Source organism: Alligator mississippiensis, chromosome 4, assembly GCF_030867095.1.
Source record: "Alligator mississippiensis isolate rAllMis1 chromosome 4, rAllMis1, whole genome shotgun sequence".
Classification (NCBI taxonomy): domain Eukaryota; kingdom Metazoa; phylum Chordata; order Crocodylia; family Alligatoridae; genus Alligator; species Alligator mississippiensis.
This window is the reverse complement of record NC_081827.1, coordinates 142,080,772-142,100,407: the sequence shown is the minus strand read 5'-3', so window position 1 is coordinate 142,100,407 and position 19,636 is coordinate 142,080,772. Positions and strand designations below refer to the sequence as shown.

The following is a 19,636-nucleotide window of genomic DNA, read 5'->3' as shown; positions in this document are numbered from 1 at the left end:
CTTCTTCTTCTTTCCTGACCCCAACTCCTCAACTATGCTGAGGCTCCCTTCACTGCAGGGGCAGAACAGCCTTCCCCTCTTTCTCAGCACTCCCAGCTGGATGGAGCTGGTCCTGGCCATGACAGCAGGGTGGAGGTGGTGGCATTGCCAGGGCCATGTGCCTACTGGGCTGCAGGGCTGCACCCAATGGAGCTGGTGGCTCAGGACTGGGGGTTGTGGAACACCACATCTATCCCAGTAGTGGGAGAACCTGGGTGCTGCAGGCTGGGGTGGCTGTGATGCTTGTCCCTGGGAGGATCCCTCCAGGTGGGGCCCTGCGGAGACCTCAGGCAAGTGGGAGGGCCCTTTGGGTAGCAGGCCACCTAGACATGCAGGGGGAGGGGATGGGCACACCCCAGCATGGTTGTAGTCCTTGTCAGTGTGCTAGACCCATATCACTCTGGCTTGGGGGCCATTGCCTGGCTCTGCACGCAAGAGTGAGGCTACTCCCTAGGACCCTTACCAAGGCCTGTTCTTGCCCCATGTCATATTGCTTTAGCTAAAGGTGTCCCTCTGTTTGCTTTCTCTACAGGCAGCCTATCTGCCAGGGGAGAGGCCAACACCCAGGAGCTGCTCACTTACCTTATGTCCTCTGGGGGCCATCTGGATGCACTGCCTGCACTGGAGTGACATACATGGTGAGACAGCATCCAGGAGGAGCTGCTTCTGGCAGAGTGGGTGCAGCTCTGAGAGGCCTAGAATTTCTGCCAGCATGTCCTGGCTGAGCTCTGTTGCTTCCACAGTGACCAAGCCCTTGCCCAGGAGGAGATGTGGGCTGGGAGGGTTGCCCTGGTGGTGGTGATCAGGGAAGGAGAAGCCCAGCTGGGAGGTTTTAAGGCCTGGCTCAAGGAAGATGTAGCTGGAATGATCTAGGTGGGGAGGGTCCTGCTTTGAGTAGGGGATTGGACTAGACCTCCTGAGGTCCCTTCCAACCCTAATATTCTATGATTCTATTTGGCTGACTGCCAGTTCAGCTGGCACCCCAAAAGGCCACCCCAGACCCACTGCAGCCACCAAGAGGCGTTGTTCCTGCCTTCCTGGTTCTGGGCTTACCTGCAGTGGCTGCCCCCAAAGAGAAGCACCCACCCTCCCCAGAGTAACCGGAGCCCTGACCACATTTGTGTGGTCTCCACACATGGGGACCACACAGGGGTGGTCACACAGGGCTAAGGCCAGGCACAGGCCCAAGAGGCTGCCAACCCCTGATTCCATCCTCTCTCTGCCTCCTCCCTTGGTGTTGCCCCCACCTCAAAGTACCTTCTCTTTTCCCTCTGGTGCTCATGTAAATAGTTTCTCTGTATTTCTGGTTTTGAATGGGTTTGTGCATGGGTGGGCCTGGGTGAATGGTGGTTTGGTGGTGGAGGGTTTCATATGGGGTACTGTTGGAATGTTGCGTAGTTGATGGTGGAGAAGTTTCAGAAAGAAGGAGGGGGAATAAAGTTGCTTTTTTGTTTTCACTGTTGTGGTACTGGTGGCAGGTAGGGATGGAGGGCCCTGGGCAGGCAACTTGGAGCAAGTGGTGAGAAGGGTGGGAGGGGGGCCTACAGGTGGGTGGTGATGGCCTCAAACTCTGCTTTTGCGTGCCACTGTTGGAGAGAGTGTTCCTCATCTGTGACACTGCTCCTGTCCAGTTCTGCTGAGGCTGTCACTGGATGTGCCTTGATACATGGCAAGCCTCCTCCATCCACTGAGGCTCAAAGACCTTTCCCCAGGACTTGCATACATTACGCAGGACACATTCCAGTGATGATGTGAGATATGTGCTATGGTGCAGCCTCTAGGTGACTGGTGAGGCTTTGCCAGCACCCATTCAGCTGGCTCAACGGTGCATCAGCAGTGGGTGAGGGGCCTCATTGTAATACTACTGTCAAGCATCCAGGAGCCCAGGGAGGAGGTGCATCAGCCAGGGGAGAAACAGGTATGCAGCATCTGCCATGATCATTAGGGGGATGGCAACATCCCTGATAATTAGGTCCTGGATCCCTAGGGCAAAGGTCTGTGCCTCCATCAGTCCTAGGAGTGAGGAGTGGCGCAGCACGTGGGCATCATGGGCACTCCTAGCCCACACAATGTAAATGTGGGTGAAGTGGCTGCGATGGTCTACAACTGCTTCAAGTACCTTGAGTGGACATTGTGGTGGTAGGTGTACTGCCTCCCTCCCCCAGGGGGGCAGAGGATGAGGATGTGGATCCTATTGAGTGGATCCTATTGGCAGCCCCAAACCCTGCCACCACCTCCCTGGGATTGGCCAGCCAGTGACCTGGTCGGGCAGGATGTCCGGGATGGCCCAACAAACATCCAGGATAGCCTGGCCAGAAATGGATTTACCCACCCTGAAGGAGTTAGTCACAGACCTGAGGCTGGTAGATGTGGCTAGCCTCAGGATTGCTATGGCCACGTGCTTCTCCGGGGTGAGGGCCCAAGTGCATCACCATGTCCTGGTGCTTGATGTTTGGAGCCAGATGCGCCACCAGGTGCATGAATGTGCCACTTGACATTATGAAGGTCTCTACCATCACCCAGTGTCCATCATCCCATGTGGGGAGGACTACATGTTCCCACCAGTGTTTACTGGTGGCCCAGGCCCAGGTGCAGCAGCAGATGTTGGGGGGCGATGACAGGATCTTCATCATCATCATCCTCTCCCTTGGTTAGGTCCAGGCTAGCAGTGGGTGGGCAGAGACTAGAAGCAGGGGCTGGTGGGATGGGCTCAGTCTTTCTCAGGAAGGGCAGCTGGTAATTGCAGGCCTGAGCCAGGTAGCAGACTCTGGCCCTGGGCTAGGCTTCCTCCTGACAGCTGGCCCAGAAGTTCAGGTGGGTCTGCTGAAGTGCCCATACCACAGCCCAGGTAGCCATGTAGTCCCTGTCCATGTCCAGCAGGCATGCAACCATAACACTGCAGGTATGAGGGGGTGGATGCTGTTGCAGGTGGCAGCAGACCTCAGCCAGGTTGCAGTTCCTGCTGCCAGACTGCTGCAGTGGCTACAGGGGCCACTGTAGGTCAGAGCTGCTGCAGTAGTTCAGCTGGCACAAGGGGCTAGTGTCCTCAGACACCAACTGGCCTGAAAAGCTTCTGAAGGCAAGTATCCCTGAGCTGCTCACCAGCCTCCAGCTCCCCCTGGCTGAAGAACTGGGAGGAGCTGGGCAAGGGCAGTTTGCCCAAAGCAGCACAATCTGTCCTACAACAAAGTGCACTTTCTGGCTTTCTGCCAAGAATGGTTGTTCCTCCTGTAAGACCAGTTGCTCCAGAAATCAGTCAGAAAACAAGTCTTCCTAATTTACATTTTTTTTCAGGGGTGAGTTTCATCTCATTGCTTCATTTTCTTCTTTCTTGTTTTGGTAAACTCTTATTTTTATTCTTAGTGGTCGCATCCAGACAAGCGCACACTTGCCTGTTGTGGCACCTCAAAGCAGTTTGAGATGCTGCAAGAGGAACGCTAAGAACAAAAAATGTTCCCTGTGCTGCATATTTGCCCAGAAGTGGCAGAGTAAGGCACGCCCCAGGTGGCCCCATGCCATGTGGCTACCAACACCATATAGCAATCGTTGCAGGGCCAGAAGGCAAAATGTCAGGACCTGGCTGTGCAGGGAAATGAGGCCCTGGCCACCCTCCCACAAGGGGAGGCTCAGGACCTCTGCAGCAACCCAGTGCTGTCCTGGCCAGAAAGACTCCAGTGACCATTTCTGGAGCCCTTGCCAGGACCTCAGGGGGCACAGGCAGGGTGTGTAAATGGTGCCAGAGCATGGACAGGACCAGCTGGTTCAGCACCAGCACTCTCCCACGCAGGAAGAGACACCTCAGGAGCTCTGCCCGTACCTGGAGTTGCTCCACCACCCTCGCCTCCAGCGGATGCCAGTTCTCTGACAGGGAGAGGTTTGTGGGGGACTAGAGCAGCAAGCCTGCGCTCCAGTAGATCCTGCAGAGCGCAGGTGGGAGTGAGCCCACCTGCCACCCGTCACTCACTGCCAGGCCAAAGCTCTTGACCTAGTTAACCCAGGCAGAGGAGGCTGCTGAGTACAAGGGCTGGCAGGCCTCCACCTGCACCAGGTCACCCGAGTCCTGGACCATGAGTAAGTTTTCAGCATACGCTAACAGGACCAGCCGCATTGTTGGCTCCTGGAGCATGAACCCCGCCACTCACTTCTGCAGGTGGATGAGGAAGGACTCCAGGACCAAGGCGTACAGCTGTCCTGACACACCCCTCTCCTGAATGGGATGGGCTCTGTCAGGGTCCAGTTGAGTGTGACCAAACTCTGCAGAGGCATACAGTACCTAGAGAGCCCACATGAAGCGGGGCCTGAAGCCAAAGGCCCACAACATGTCTGCGAGGTACCCATGATCCCCTCTGTCAAATGCCTTCTCCTGGTCCAGGGATAGGAGGGCAAAAGACAGGCCCTCCCAGCATGCTAGCTCCAGGAGGTCGTGAAACAGGTACAGGTTGTTGAAGATGGAACATCAAGGCACCATATACCTTTGATCAGCATGGATTACATCTGTCGGCATGGACCACAGGCACAGCGAGATGGCCTTCACTGCCACCTTGTAGTCCGTGCAGAGGAGGGACATGGGATGCAAGTTCCTCAGGTTGTGGGGATCCCTCTTCTTTGGCAGGAGGGTCAGCATGGCCCTCCAGCATGACAGGGGGAGTTACCCCACTTCCCTCAGATTCAGCCCAGACCGCAGCAAAGTCCAGGCTGAGGACATCCCAGAAGGCCTGGTAGAGTTCCGTGATCCGGCAGAGGACAGCTGAAAACTCGGCCAGAGTGAGAGGAGCCTCCAGCTGGTCCCAGTTTCCTGTGCTGACCTGCGGGAGTCCCTCCCATACGGTCCGACAGTCTTTGGTGTCAGTCGGATCCAGGGAGAAAAGCTCTTCATAGAAAGCCAGCACTTGCCGGCTCACCTTACCTGGAGCCATGAGGGGAGTTCTATCACTTGCCAGAAGGCAGGTGATGTACTTCTTGGCCCCCCACCTCCTCTCCAGGGCATAGAAGTGGGAGCCATGGTCCATCTCCTGAAGGAGCTGGACGTGTGAGCAGACAAATGCACCGCAGGTGCAGTGGTCATCCAGAGCATGAAGCTCTTTTCACCTCTCCTGACACACTCCGCAGAGGGATGGGTTGGTTGGGTCAGTGGCCAGTTGTCTCTCCAGCTCCAGCACTTCCTGCTCGAGCTGCTCCCGGACCACTTCCCTCTGCTGGGTGTGTCCCTGAATGTAGCTGTGGCAAAAGAGCCAGATGCTCACCTTCCCCACATCCCACCATTTCCGAGCTTCTGAGGGGAAAGCAGCCCGTTGCTCCTGCCAGGCCAACCAGAACTCCTGGAAGGCATCCTTGAAGCCCACATCCTCCAGAAGACTGGCACTTAAATGCCAATAAGCCGACCCTGGACAGCCAGGCCCTAGCGTGGCCTGGGCTCAGACAAAGTGGTGATCGCTTAAAGGGGTTGGCCGGATGCCAGAGGAATGGGCCCGTGCAAAGTGCGGAAGAGAAATATAGACCCGGTCCAACTGGGAGTGGCATGCCTGCTCCTCCCCCACCCTCACATGGTGAAGGCAGGGAGGTTGACAGGGTGACAGCCATGCCAGATGTCCACCAGGGAGTAGCCAGTCAGGATCTCCACAAAGACACCCACGGCAGCCTGGCTACACTCCCTGCCTGACCAGTTCTGCACATCTAGGCCATCCAGGGTGACCTTGGTGTCTGCCTTGGGGTCCTGGGAAAGGGGATGTCCCTCCTCAGGACTCACCAGGGTCCCTGTTTCTCCCAGATTATCAGAGGTGGGGGGCAGGCTCCACTGCTGGACCTTCCTTTGGATTGGTCTCAGTGCCTATGGTCTTAGGGGGTAGGCCATGGCCAGAAGAGTGAGGAGCTTCATCTATGGGCTCCTCTTCAGGGCTGGATGATGTGGCTGGGGTGCTGGGGGGGGGTACTGGTGGCAGGAGCACCCCTCTTGCCAGTGGGAGCTGCGGATGTCCTCTCCTCCTGGCCCATGGGGCACAGCACCACAAGCATTGCAGGTCCCACAGTGTATAGAAAACCTTCACCAGGCCCCCCTGAAAAGGAATCATGAGGCACCCCTCAGCCTCTAGCCATGTTCCCGCTGCCAGCTGGATTGTAACCTGGTGACAGAAAGAGTGCATGTGGTGGAGGCCAGGGTCTTGGCACCCCAGTGGGAGGGCCACCACTGAGGAGATAACTCTCCCCAGGGTTTGAAGCTCAGGGAGCAGGGCCCAATTAGGGATATAGGGAGGGATGGAGCTGAGGGCCACCCTGGTTCTCAGCTCTTCTAGGGGCTCAAGAGGGACTTACTTGTCCTCCACCATGAGCCCTCTCATCCACTGCCTTTTGTGTGGCAGCTTCTGAGGCAAGGAAAAAGACCCCCTTGCCATGAAAGTGGGAGGGCACCATGATCTTGGGGGCCCCACTACCCAATCCAGGGCTTGCACCCAGGTCTCAAAGTGCAGGTTCTCCCACTTGCACAGTTGGCACTTCACCCTGTGCCTGGGGGTGAATGCTGGAAAGGGGGCCCTGCCCCCGAGCTGGAAGGGCCAGTAGTGGAGGTTCCAGGCTCCATGGCTTCGGGTCACCCCACAGCTGCTTGTGCATAGCTGTGGTTCCCCCTACTGGGGGGGGCATACTGGTGGGGCTGGGGCTAGGACTAGGGACAGGCTGAGTGGATGTGCTAGCTTGTGTAGCGCACCTGGTCCCCTCAGGTGCCAGTGGTCTAGGTTTGGGGGCGAGGTCCTTGCCTTTCCCACCTCCAGCTGTGGAGGAGGCTGAAGAGGAGGCCTTCCTATTGCTCTTGCCCTTTGTCCCTGATGGTGGAGGAGGGGGCTTGGGAGCCCCTTGTGGGGGGGGGGGGGATCTGGCCCTGTTGGCTCCCTGCTGGAGTCCTGCCTGCCCCTGCAGCAGAGGTTGCAGGCTTTTCTACCCCCAGAGGAGGTTGGTTGGATTCTGCTCTGGGGTGGGGGCTGCAGGTGCATGCATCCCCTTGGGGGCTTGGCTGGGATCTGCTCCCATAGTGGGGGCTGCAGGAAGCTTTGTGAGGGCATTTGCCCCACCAGAAGATTCCTGCCCTGCCATTGCTTCACAAGAGGGAGGGGAAAACAATAAAGAAACCCAAAATATACAATGGGGCTGGTGCATCTAATAGGGGCAGGCTGGGGTTGTGGGGAAAATGGGATGTTGGGGGGTGAAGCTCACTGAGCTACAGCCCCACAGGAAAAAAAATGGGGGGGGCTATACTTGGGGAATGTGGGGGTTACACACACTCATGGGAGACTCAAGCTGGCTTACTCAGCCACACAACAAACACCAGGGCAGGGGGAGTGGACCACAGGACTTACCAGACAAACCAGGGTAAAAACACACAGGGAAGGCGGCTGAGGCAGATGCAAGAGATGGCTAGAGTAGTGGAGGGGTTTAGTCTGTTGAAGATCAGTCCAGGAGCCCCTCAGTAGGGCTGTGTGAAGCTTTGGGTGCCGATTTGATTCAGAGGAGATTTGGCCCGATTTGGTGGTCAAATCTGACTTGAAATCAGGGGACCAATAAAAAGGTCCAAATCGATTTGAAGCTCTCTGAATCTTTGGAAAAGATTCAGAGAGCTTCTATGATTTGGAAAGTCCCCACCCACTGCAGCAGGGAGGTGGAGCCAGACTCGGGGCTGGTAAGTAGGAGGCAGGGGAGCAGGGGCTGGAGATAGGGGGGGAGGGGACAATGGGGGGACCCCTGGCAGGCCTCATCTCCTGCCCACTCCCTCAGTCCCCCCATGGCTGCTGTGCCTGCCCCAGCTCCCGGTGCTTTAAAAAAAAGCCTCACTCCCTGGGTGCTGCCCAGCGCAGGGTGATCCCTGCTTCCCCCCACTGCCCCACACCATGTGGTAGAGCCCCCCCATCCCCCCCATGGTTGCCCCACCTGCCCCAGCTCCAGCCCTTTAAGAAAAAAGAAAAACCCCAGGACTCACTGCTCCTGCAGCAGCTTTGGAACTTTGGGGGGTTTGTGCAGAGCTGCCCAGGTAGCACGGGGCCATGGGGAATTGCCCCCTTCCCAGCAACACCCGGTGAGTTGGGCTTTTTTTTTTTTTTTTTTTTTTTTTTCAAGGTGCCAGGAGCTGGGGCAGGAGGGGCAGCCATTGCCAGCTGGGAGAGTGGGCAGGGGATGGAGCCTGTGTAATTTGGAGATTTGGCAAAATCAATTCAGGACAGTGATTTGAATCACCTAATTAAATCACTGTCCCCCGAATTGGCCAAATCCAAATCCAAAATGAATACTAGCTGCTTTGCACAGGCCTACCCCTCAGGCCTCCAGCCAGGCACTGAGCAGCAGAACAATAGGCAGGAAAACAGTAGGATCAGATGCAGAGAGGCAGCTGTGGGGGAGTGCAGGAGCAAGCAGTCAATTAGGGAGTAATCCAGTGCAGGTGTGGTGTTGAGTGGTGCAAGGTGGTGCAGCAGGGAATCTCTCTCTCTCCATGGCTTGACAGTGGGCTGCACAGCAGGCTGGAACAGGAGTGCAGAAGCTAGGATGTGGTGCAGTGTGGTGGGACCCTCACTGAGGTGCGGCAGTGGCATGCAGCAGAGGACCCTGCCCCCATGGTGGAGGCAGTAGCCCAAGGCAGGAAGGGGTGTGGGCAACTTACCCCAAAAGCTCTGAGAACAAGCCAGCAGCTAGCAGTAACCAGAGTCAGGAAAGGGCCTGGCCATCCTCTCCCCAGAAGCTCTTGAGACCAAGCTTATGGCAGCAACAGCAACAGCGAATGGGAACAGGAAGGGGTGTGGCCAATTTCCTCCCAGAGGCTTCTCTCCCAGAAGCTCCTGAGAGCAAGTAGCTCTAAGCTGCTGGCCAGGGCAGCTTGCTAGGAGGAGCTGGGCAGGATCAGTCTGTTCTAAGTGGCACAATTTTCCTCACATCAAAGTGTGTGTTCAGGCACATGTGCTGAGGCACAAATGTCCAGCACAAATTTGTGCCGCTGCTATTTGAGCTGCTGCAAATGCACATGCCTGCATTTGTGGATGACCCACTGTATTTCACAAATCTTCCATGACAGCATAATCTGCACATAAAAAATTATCTTTACTTCTTTTTAAAGACTATTCAGGAAGATAATAAATTAGACTGGATTTTTGCCCCCCCCCCTCCCCTCCCACTTTACCAAAAAAAAAAAAAAAAAAAGGATCCATTTGCTAGACAGGTTTATTCTTCTGTCTTGTTTCTTTAAATGATAAAGATCAAGATTTTTAATGTAAAGATGGAATTAACTTTTTTAGGACAAGTGCTCCAACATGCCCTTTAGGCTAGCTTTATGCATCATAAAAGTAAAAGCAATGCTTAGGATTAATTATTCTTTTTTTTTTTTTTTTTTTTTTTCATTTGCAGCTTCAGTTTAAAAAGGATGTGCCACTCATACACAAACTGTTTCAATTTCTGATTTTTATGTCTCTCGTACTTAAAAAAGGGAAAATATCATTGCTTTATTGTTGCTTTTTATTGGATTTTGAGTCTATAGTTTCTGTACATTGATAAAATGAATAAATCTGGCATGAGGGATATCTGGTTTTCTTTTTATATAAATGTGATGGAAATGACAGGATAGAATCTTCTTCAATTCCACTGGGCTTGTGTTTAAATAGGAGTCTTTTTTTACAACTGTTTGAGTTTAAAGTCAGTTTGGTTTATGTTTGTCAGGGATCTTTCTGCTTGTCTGTTTAGTAAATTTTGTTTCAATTGTACCTGCCCAATGCATTTTTTTTTAAGGTTTTTGCCCTGCTGTTTCAGTGACGTGTATGGGTGTGTTGGTGACATGGACGACTGGTGCCTCCTGAGTCTGGGGGAGGCACCCACAGAAGCCAATGGCAGCATCAATGGCAGGGACAGAGCTGGCGAGCACCTGCAGAAGCTGCTGGCAGCAGGGATAGGGCTGGCGAGCACCTGGAGAAGCTGCCGGTGCCGTCAGTGGCAAGGGATGACCCTGTCAGGGAGGGTACGTGCCCCACTGTGCCCTCCCTACCAGTCCCCTATGGTTGGTGAAGTTTACAGACATTAAAGATGGGAGGTATCAACCAAGTTCTGTAGTTCATGGTCCTAATAGTACTCACGTTCGTTTTCAATTAATTTCTTTTGTTACATGCACAAAATTTGTTGGCACTACTCAGCTTGCCAAACATCCTGTCTTGCTATTCAGCTTGTGCATCTTGTGCTCTGTGGAAGAGCAGCCTGTAAATGCCTTGTTTGGAAACTATGTAGCTTCCAGAGCTTTGGAGTTCGGTGGGTCTCATCATCTCAGTTTTTAAATCTTAATTCATTCAACGTATAATGACTGAAATATCAAAAACACCCTTTAACTTGCCACAGGTAAAACAGATGGATGAGGGCCCTGTCAAAGCCCTGCCACTGTATAGGGACTATAGTTGTTAAAATATGCTCAAAAGATCCAGTTGTACATGGAATGGTGACCTGGTTCATACTTAGGTATTGTGGTAGTACAGCTAATATTTAAAAAATATAAAGTAAAATTTCAAAAATACCAAAGTTTTAGATTTTTTAAACAAAAAATCGTACAAGAAATGTGTGAAAACTGTAACTTTTTCACAGGAAAATATGAACAATGCTGATAAAAAAAGCATGATTGTATGACTAGCTGGCTTAATTCACTTGTGCCTTGTACATAAGGCTGTATTAGACAGTGAAGTTAATTGCCATTCCAGGCATAAGTAATAGAGTGTGGCTGATACTTAATTTGAAGCATTGGTCAGTCTCTGTAATTTAGATAGAACACTCCTATGTAAGACCACTGAACATATATACATTAGAACTGTGCAACATTTTAATAATAAAATGGCCTGGTTTTGGGTGGCAGGGCAAAACAGATTAACTGAAGCAATCCATACACTTTACACACATTTTGAGCAAGTTCTAACAGTTTTTCAGGGAAGGAGGTGGTTGTTTTGTTGGGTTTTTTTCTGACTTTAAAAAAAATCTTTATTATTTAATTTTGCACTTCCCCTTCAGAGAAGCTGATTTTGTAGAAGTGTACATGGTTCCTGCCCTAGCCTTATTTCCTTCAGGATTTTCTTGAATACATGTAAGAAAATCCTCTGTTTGGCCTAGATTTTTTGACTTTACAAGTAAAACCTATTGAGCAATTGCACACTGACTGGTTTTGACAGGGTAGATCCTTGTTCTCTATAGGACTTACAACTGTCTTCAAGGAATGATGTTTCTCTGCATTTGATGTAGGTAATAATTAATCAGGCTACACTTCAGAAACTGTAGGCAGAGAAACAAGGTCAGCTGCATATTTGTGTTAAAGCTCATGACATATAGCTGTTCTATATGTGACTGGAAGAAAGTCTTTCTACTTACCCAAAAAGAAGACCTCATAGATATTCAAGAGCTTCCTTGTGGAAAGAAAATGACTTTTCTGCAAGAAATTTCTACCTGGTAGAAGCAGGGAGATCTCTTCCCTCCCACACTAATTTGAACAGCTGTATGCTTTTTGGGGGGATTGAGCATACCCAGTATCCCATAGTCCTCTGCTCTCCTTCTCTCCCTCTTAGGAAGAGAGGGTGAGAAAAAGCACTGGCTCACTGACAGCCCACCCTGGGGTGAGATGTCCTGCCAATCAGCTGACTGTTGGGAGGGGGGGACATTCTTCTGAGGCAGGAACCCTCCTGGAGCGCTGGGAGGGTTCCCGTTGCCAGAAAAATCCTCCACCTGGTGCACTCCAGTAAGAGGCATGTGGAGGGCTGGGCCAGGGGACAATTTTCCCATGCAAAGGCCCTTGCATTTAGGCAGCTTTGCAGCTGCAGGAAGATTTCCCCTGCCCTCCCTACATACCCACCTCCTGGTAGGACAAGAGACGTTGCGTATGGGAGACCTGTGTGCTACTGTTGTAATGTTACCTGGGCTCAGGCAGCTTTGAAGCTGCAAGTAATTCCTTGGGATAGAGAATAGGTTCTGGGAGGTTGTCTCCCTGCCTGGCTCCTGTGTTTTATATGCTGCCTCTGCTACCCAGCTGGACAGTTGGGACAGGGATTGCAAAGGCCCCAGGGTCAATAACTAGGGTTGGGAAAGCTACCCCCATCCCAGTTCAGAGCCTCAAAGACTTCAAATGCCATAAGTGCTAACTCAGTTGGGCAGCACACATGGCAATTTCAAAGCTGGGGAGCTAGGACCCTGGGTTGAGGAAGCTGTCCCTGGCCTTATTTCCCTGCACCTCTGGTTTTAAATCATGCCATGTGCAGGCCAGATAGAAGCCAAAGATCTGCTTATTGACAGCCTGCCCCTCCCAGATAGGGGAGAGGACAGGCTGTTATGTAATGAACTCCTATAAGGGTGGGTGTGCCCAAAGAAACAACTCTTTAATGCCCTTTAGTAGGTGTGTGCTGTGTATGTTTCAGTTTCTGGGCTATTTTTCGGAGAAATTCTTAGTGATAAAACTGAACATCTGTACATGCCTACTGTAAATTTTGGCCCATGCCTTGACTGTTGATGTGGGAACAGATGGGAGGGGAGGGGGGACTGCTGAGATTTGTGTTGGGTCATAAATTTTGTGTCAGAGTTGAGTGATCCATAATCTACTCTAGAGTTCCAGTTGCTGTGAGGGGTGAGGGCTTAATTTTAAAAGGTCAGTACAAAAATTTCCCTTCTTCCTCTGTGCCAGTTCACCAGCTAACTAAAGCTGTCCAGAGAATACACAGGACTGATCTTCCACTTTCAAGGTATTCCAAGATTTCTAAAATCTATTTTCAGTCTTGTTAAAAATGTTTTGAGAGAGAATATTTAGGGTAAAATAATTTGGATGGATCAACATTTTTGACAAGATCAAAGTGTTTCATTTTGATTTCACCCATTTTATTTTATATTTTAATACAAAAAATAAGATGAAAGAATTGCATCTGTTGGGAATCTTCTTTCAACATGATTTTAATAAAAAGTGCCATTTTTCAAAAAATCAGAATTTCTCATAAATTTTCCTTCAATTCAAATTTACTTAAACAATAGGTTCCCTGCATCTACAGAAAACAAGTAGCAAGATGTACTGTGCTGGAGAGTTAGCAAGAAAATTGGATAGTTGAGAAATTCCATTTTGTTTATCCTCAAATGCATATTTTCTATAAATTGCTTCCTGTAAAAACCAAAAAGAAACAAAAACAAAATCAAACAAACAAAAAACCTCCCTGAACTTTTGTTTTCATCGTGATTAGAAATGAAGGGGATTTCCAGTTTCTAACCAGTTCCTATAAAAAGTTGTTCTGAAATTTTTTTTTTTTAATGTATGAAAAAGTAATTTATGGAGAAAGCACTTTATAAAACCATTCATTGGCCATAAAAAACATACTAGGGAACAGAAAAATATTCCAAGATGCTTTATATTAGCTTTGCAAATTATATTTCCAAATGAAGTGTTCATGTGGACTGCTCTATAGCATGAGGAACTAGAGTACTACAAGCAGTGCTCTTTGTATAATACGTACGCCCAATGCCTGGTACTTTTTGTTTTTGTGCTGTTTTTTTAATGTCTCCGTGATTGATTTCCATGAGAGACAGGGATCACGTTAAATCTGATCTTCTAGCTTTTGAGACCAAAGTTTACAAATCTGCATGCCCAGAATTTACTCTCAAACTGACTAAATTGTCTCTCAGTGGATTTTACACACTCACCTCAGGTACAAAGGGCACAAGATGATCTTGGATTAACACGTTTCCCCAAGACAGAAAAAGCAGCACAGAGGACACAAAGAGAAATGTTTGTACTTGTTTTTTTTCACTCCAAAGGCAGAGATCACTAGTCCTGGCTTACAACAGGACTCATCGAAAAGCATCAGGAGACGGCATCAAGAGAAGCTCTGCAAAACGAAGGTCATTTTCAGTGCCCTCATACTGCAGACCCCTGAGCCCAGGGAGCAGTCACTGTGATGAGCTGAACAAGCACTGCCCAACCCCAGGGAGAGAATTAAGGAGTGGAGAAAAGCCTGCTTGTCAAATTCAGTGCAGTTTGATTATTCTCTTTACCGTGCGGGCCAAGTACAGAAAGCCACAGTGTAATTCCAGGGTAAACAAACACACCTCTGTCAAAGCCCCTCTTCTGTCCATTGATCTTGCCCAGGCGGTAGAATGGGGTATTGCAGGTGCTGCATCGGCAGAGGCCTGGGGCCATCATCCGAGAGTTATTGCTTTGTAGAGCTGGGCCGACGGGAGAAATGTCTTTGGCACAAGTGGACAGAGCGCAGACTCTAAATGGACACGCGGGGAGAGAGATGTGGCCTGACCGCTACCCCTGCAACAGCTAATGCCCTTTGGGGTAGAGGAGTGCACACTGCTTGTGGCTGTGCCCATATCCTGTGTGCTTGGACTGTATTTGCCTTTTCCCAGATCCTCACCCTCGCTGCACGTAAATGAGATTGAAGAGCTTGCAGCAAGGACACGCTGAACACAGTGAATTATTTTTCCCCCGAAAATGAACCACTTAGGATTTGCTTTAGGCCTGATTGGGGAAAAAAATCTGGAAATGGGAAAGCAATGTAAAAAAATCTGGAAATGGGAAAGCAATGTGTGCGTGTGTGTGCGCGTGCATGCATGCCCAGTACTTGTTTTAAAAGCAAAAGCCAAATTGCTCTTGCTGATAATTTTGGGAGGATTTACTTTTACAGTTTATTCGATATCTTAGTCACAGGCAACTTCTAAAGCACTGAAGTGGGATTATAATGGAAACCTGCAATAGCTGCACAAACAAGAAACGCTGCCGTGTTAGAGGAAAGAGCGTGACTGTTTCATTAAACATTCTCAGACTCCCTTTCTTTTGAAGGTATTTCAATTTGGATTTCACACGACTATTATAAAAGCATTAGTAAATGGCTTCGGGTTCATGCTAATGTTCTGAGTATGAGGAAAACATTTAACAATATAAAAACATGCAATTCTGTAAGTAAATAAAAATGTACAAAAGGTTCTTTTACAAAAAGTGTTTTGTTATGCACCATGTGTCTTGAAACTACTTACAGTATTTTAAAATGATAACCATTTACTAATCCAACAGCATTAGGATTCATACACATTTTCAAAAACCCTGTATGCTTAACACGTTGCACTGCCTTTTGTATGTACGTGCAATATAATATCATAGAGGCCAAACCAGCTGGAGTTTATTCAGAAAGTAGAGCTCCAGGCAAAACTTTCTAAGAACAGGAAGTCATTCAATTCCAGTGGAAGAACAGAAGTCAGCGTGGGCAGTCACTCCCATTCGTGCCTTGGGAAAGCTCCTGTCTACTTTAATATTTATGAATCCCCTCGGTCAGAGACATTAGGGAAGCGTTCTGCATGTCACTCGGGCTTACATTGTAACCTAACTTCTTCACGTCTTTAGTCACGACGTTGAAGGAAATGGTCACAAAGCCTTGGGAATGCACCCTGGTCACTTCTCGTCCTTCTCCCTAGGCGACCACCCTTGGGTCGGTGAACTCCGGACGCCTTCCTGTGAGCCAGCTTGTGAATTTCTGCAGCTTTGATGTTGATTCTGGAACAAACATAGCAATTGTTCGTTTGCGCCTTCCAGGCGTGAAGGGAACATGAACAGCTCCATAACCACGGACAACATCATTTCCAAAGACATCAGGTCCGTAAACGCTTAATACTATTTGAGGCCAGCCATAGGGGTTGGTACTTTTAAAGGTGATGTCAGTCGGAAAATTCCACACAAGGGTTTGCTGTGCATCTCCACTTTTAGAGGTGATCTGAGATATTCCCTCTTCCGACCCCGTGGTGGGCACCCAGTCGTGGCCGTAGACAAAGCAGTACTTGCAGTAGAGATCGTCAAACTCTGAGAACTGGGTGCTCTCGATCTTCCCTGTCACCATGAGTAGGAAGATGCTGGGGCTGGTGGCGGTGGCCATGGTGGCGGGCGGCCTGGCCCGGCCCGGCTCGTTGCTAAGGGCCGCTGTCGCTGTTCTGAAAAATTGAAAATTCCAAAATTTTGAGAAGGCAGACAGAATGTATTAGGACTGTCAGCAGTATTCATAGGAAAATAGAGCTGGAGAAAGCTCACCAAGTGATCTAGTCCAGGCAGTCAAGGCATGTAAAGAAATAACATGTTTATTAGGTTTTATTACCAACTCAGAACAAATTAGATTATTAACAGGTAACAAGGTTTCTAATCCTTTTGAAAAAGCTGGATCTACTTTCAAATGAAACTGGACTAATCTGTAGTTTCACTTTTAAATTATGTGTAACTATGTGTTACAGGTTACCTTTAAATCAGTCTAAAGTAACTTAAAATAGGAGCACACTGAAGTGTGCTAAGATGCTTATAAGGTACCCAGTATAATTTAAAGTTATACCACTTCAGGTGGGTGTTATCTCTGAGCCATTTTATATAGCTTGAGCTAGGATATTGTTAGTCTGCCACATGGAGATAAAGTGACCAAATTGTAGTCATCCAGCATCCCAGGATGCAGAGCTCCCAGCTCCTCTATCCCTGACAAAGTTTTCACCCTCCTAAGTTCTACTGCTCAGGGGGTGGTCCTAGCTCCAAGCCAACACCCCAACCCACCCTGACACAACACTGTCAGCTCCTTGGATCCCAGAAGATCCAATCTAGGCCCCTGGGCTGGAGGCCAGGAATATGGCCCTCCCCTCAGAGGGCTAAGCCTTTGCCCCACATCCATGCAGCTGTCTAGGCAGAAACGTTTTGGGGAGGAAGGGTAGGGAGGAATCTGGCTTCCCTCCCCAGGCTCTTGCATTCCTGGGGGAAGAGAGGAAAGGGCTGCCTAGCACCAAGCCTGGCAATCATATGGAACCCTGAGAGCCATGGTTCTCTTGGGTCCATGCTGCACTGTTAATCCTCAATGGCTCCATGTTGGGACTGGAGCCACCAAGCAGCGAGAACAAAGAACCCAGGGAGACATGCTTCCCCAGACTCCATGCTTTCACTTCACTTAATCCCCCTGAGCTCCCAGAGAGTCCTGGCTATGCCTCTGTTCGCCAGAGTCTCTAATGGCAAGTCACAGTTGTGGAGATCAGAGATGGCATTAAATCTTAATCTGTGACTGTTCTGAAACTGTACTAAGTTTAACATTGCCTAATATTCCACATACGTTGAATGGTTTAAAGGTAACCTATACAAGCACCAGCTTCCCAAGGCTCTGATGAACTCAGGCAAGCACTTTATTTCTAACAACAATAGGCTCTCAGCCAGTTCTCTGAACTTTCACTACATGATAGTTAAAGTAATAATGTCGAACAAAAATCAGTGGGCTTGTCTGCACATGGCTCTTTTAAGTGGGATTAGTCTAAAATTGCCATTTTTAAGGTGCATTAAGGGTGTGTCCACACATGTGTTAAGCATTAAAAAGTAATTGCATATGAATGCATGAGTGAAAGAGTGAATGTGTTTTTCAAGCTGAGAAAGCAGCCTTGAGAACAGGAAGATCAGAAGAACAAACAAACTATCTACAAGCAGAGCAGACAACCTTGTCTCCCTGTTTCAGGATGTTGCAAATTAAAGTAACTTCTCACTACCCATCCATCCATCTGCCTACCTAAGCCATGAGGTATGTGACTAGAGCCAGCTCAATGACAACAAAGTGATTGGCTGAGTGGGTTGTCAGGGGTACTGCAGCAGTTTGCCTAAACCAAGTATATAAAAAGACAGTGAAGACCAGGCCTCAACAATGCTGTATGCCATCCACATCCCATCAGGAGAACACTACTGGCGTCCCTCCTATAAGATCATCGTTTCTAGAGGCACTGCAGCTAGCCATTGTGACTGAACCTGAACACCAGTGGATTGGCCTGTGTGTATGTGTGTGTGAGTATAAATGATTTTAGATGGAGCATTGCTTTTCCCCACTTGATCTATGTGTGTCACTCAGTAAAGACCTTGGTTGCTGTACCTGCATGTTGGTCTTTTGTCAAACATTATCTGGTGGAGAATGCAGGCACCATTTAGTCTTTTGGGGTGACACTGTACAAACTGGGAGGACCTCCCCTTGGTTGTGAGGGAGGGATACCTTTCAACGGAAAGGTTGGGCATTTGAGCTGTCCTAGGGAGGACAGCTGTTAGGTCTAGAGGAAGGTGTCCCCGTGACCAAATTTAGAGAGTCTCCCTTGAGGGGGAGACCATTGTTTAAAGAGTCTCCCTTACAGGGGAGAACCCTGTTTAGAGGGAGAAGTCTCCCCATTGTTTTTAAAATGTTTAAGAAAAGGTCTGGGTCTAACCAGGAAGTGAAGGAACCGTCCGAGTGGACTGTTAAGGAGGAACTCTCAAGTTTAGAGAAAGAAGTATTAAAGGGAGGACCATCTCCTTGGATGAAAGATACGTGCCTCCTCTGCACCCCACCTGCCGGGTTCACTCTCTCCCATCTTAACAGCCAGTTTGAGAAGTACTGTTTGTGTGGTCACCTATCTGCACAAAAACAGCACAGGGATGCAGTGTGGCTTTTATGGCAGGCTGTTAAAAAGGCAGTGGGAGAGAAGTCTGATCGAGCAGCTGCAAACAAACTGTTAGAGGAACAAATTAGAAATTTAAGGGAAAAATATGAGCAGGTGGAATTGTCAAATCAGACCTTTAAGGGCCTCTTTAGAAATTTGGAAAAGGAAAATGAGGAGCTTTTTGAAAAATTAAAAGAATAGAGGGAAGAGATGAAGCTCCTCAGCCAAAATAAAGGACATAAGGAGACTTTACAGCCATTAGGAAAAATCATGACCAAAGAGAAGGCAGTAAAGGTCAATCATAGTTTCATAGATGTTAGTGTTGGAAGGGACCTATTAGATCATCGAGCCTGACACTGTGCCCTGGGCAGGAATGAGTCCTGCAGTCAGATGACCCCAGCCAGGTGTCTTTCCAATCTCCTTTTAAATACCTCCAAGGAAGGGGACAGCACCACCTCCCTTGGAAGCTTATTCCATATTTTGGCAACCCTCGCTGTAAATAATTTTTTCCTGATGTCCAATCTGAATTTGCTCTCTTTCAATTTGTGACCACTATTTCTAGTTACCTTGACAGGTGTCCTGGTAAACATTGTATCCCCTATTTCTTGCTGCTGCCCCCGATGAGTTTGTAAGTGGCCACGAGATCACCTCTCAGCCTCCTCTTGCAGAGTCTGAAGAGGTTCAGGTCTCCCAATCGGTCCGTATAGGGTTTTTTCTGTAGGCCTTTAACCAGATGAGTGGCCCTCCTGTGAACCCTCTCCAGGCCATCCACATCCCTCCTGAAGTGCGGTGTCCAGAACTGGATGCAGTGGCCTGACCAATGCCGCATAGAGGGGAAGTATCACCTCCCTAGACCTGTTTGTGATGCACCTACTTACGCAAGAAAGAGTGTGGTTAGCTTTACTTATTACCTCATCACACTGGTGACTCATGTTCATTTTGGAGTCGACTCCGACTCTGAGATCCCTTATCGCAGTTGTCCTACTTAGAATGGTACCTCCCATGCTATAGGAGTGTTGATGATTCTTCGTCCCCATGTGCAACACATAACACTTATCTTGTTAAACTGCACCTTATTCTGTTCGACTCATTTCTCCAGCCTGTCCAAATCAGCCTAGATTCGCTCCCTGCCATCTAGTTTGTGTATCGCCCCCCATAGTTTTGTGTCATC

The 19,636-nt window shown here is 49.2% G+C and overlaps 1 protein-coding gene across 1 annotated transcript; it reads right to left on the bottom strand.

Moving 5' to 3' along the window:
* Positions 1 to 15,164: 15,164 nt before the first annotated feature.
* On the bottom strand, positions 15,165 to 15,929 carry LOC102569585 (B9 domain-containing protein 1). The gene has a single exon (XM_019482134.2). It carries the CDS (start codon positions 15,927 to 15,929, stop codon positions 15,471 to 15,473), a length of 459 nt encoding a protein of 152 aa, XP_019337679.2. The 3' UTR covers positions 15,165 to 15,470.
* Between the last annotated feature and the right edge of the window lie 3,707 nt (positions 15,930 to 19,636).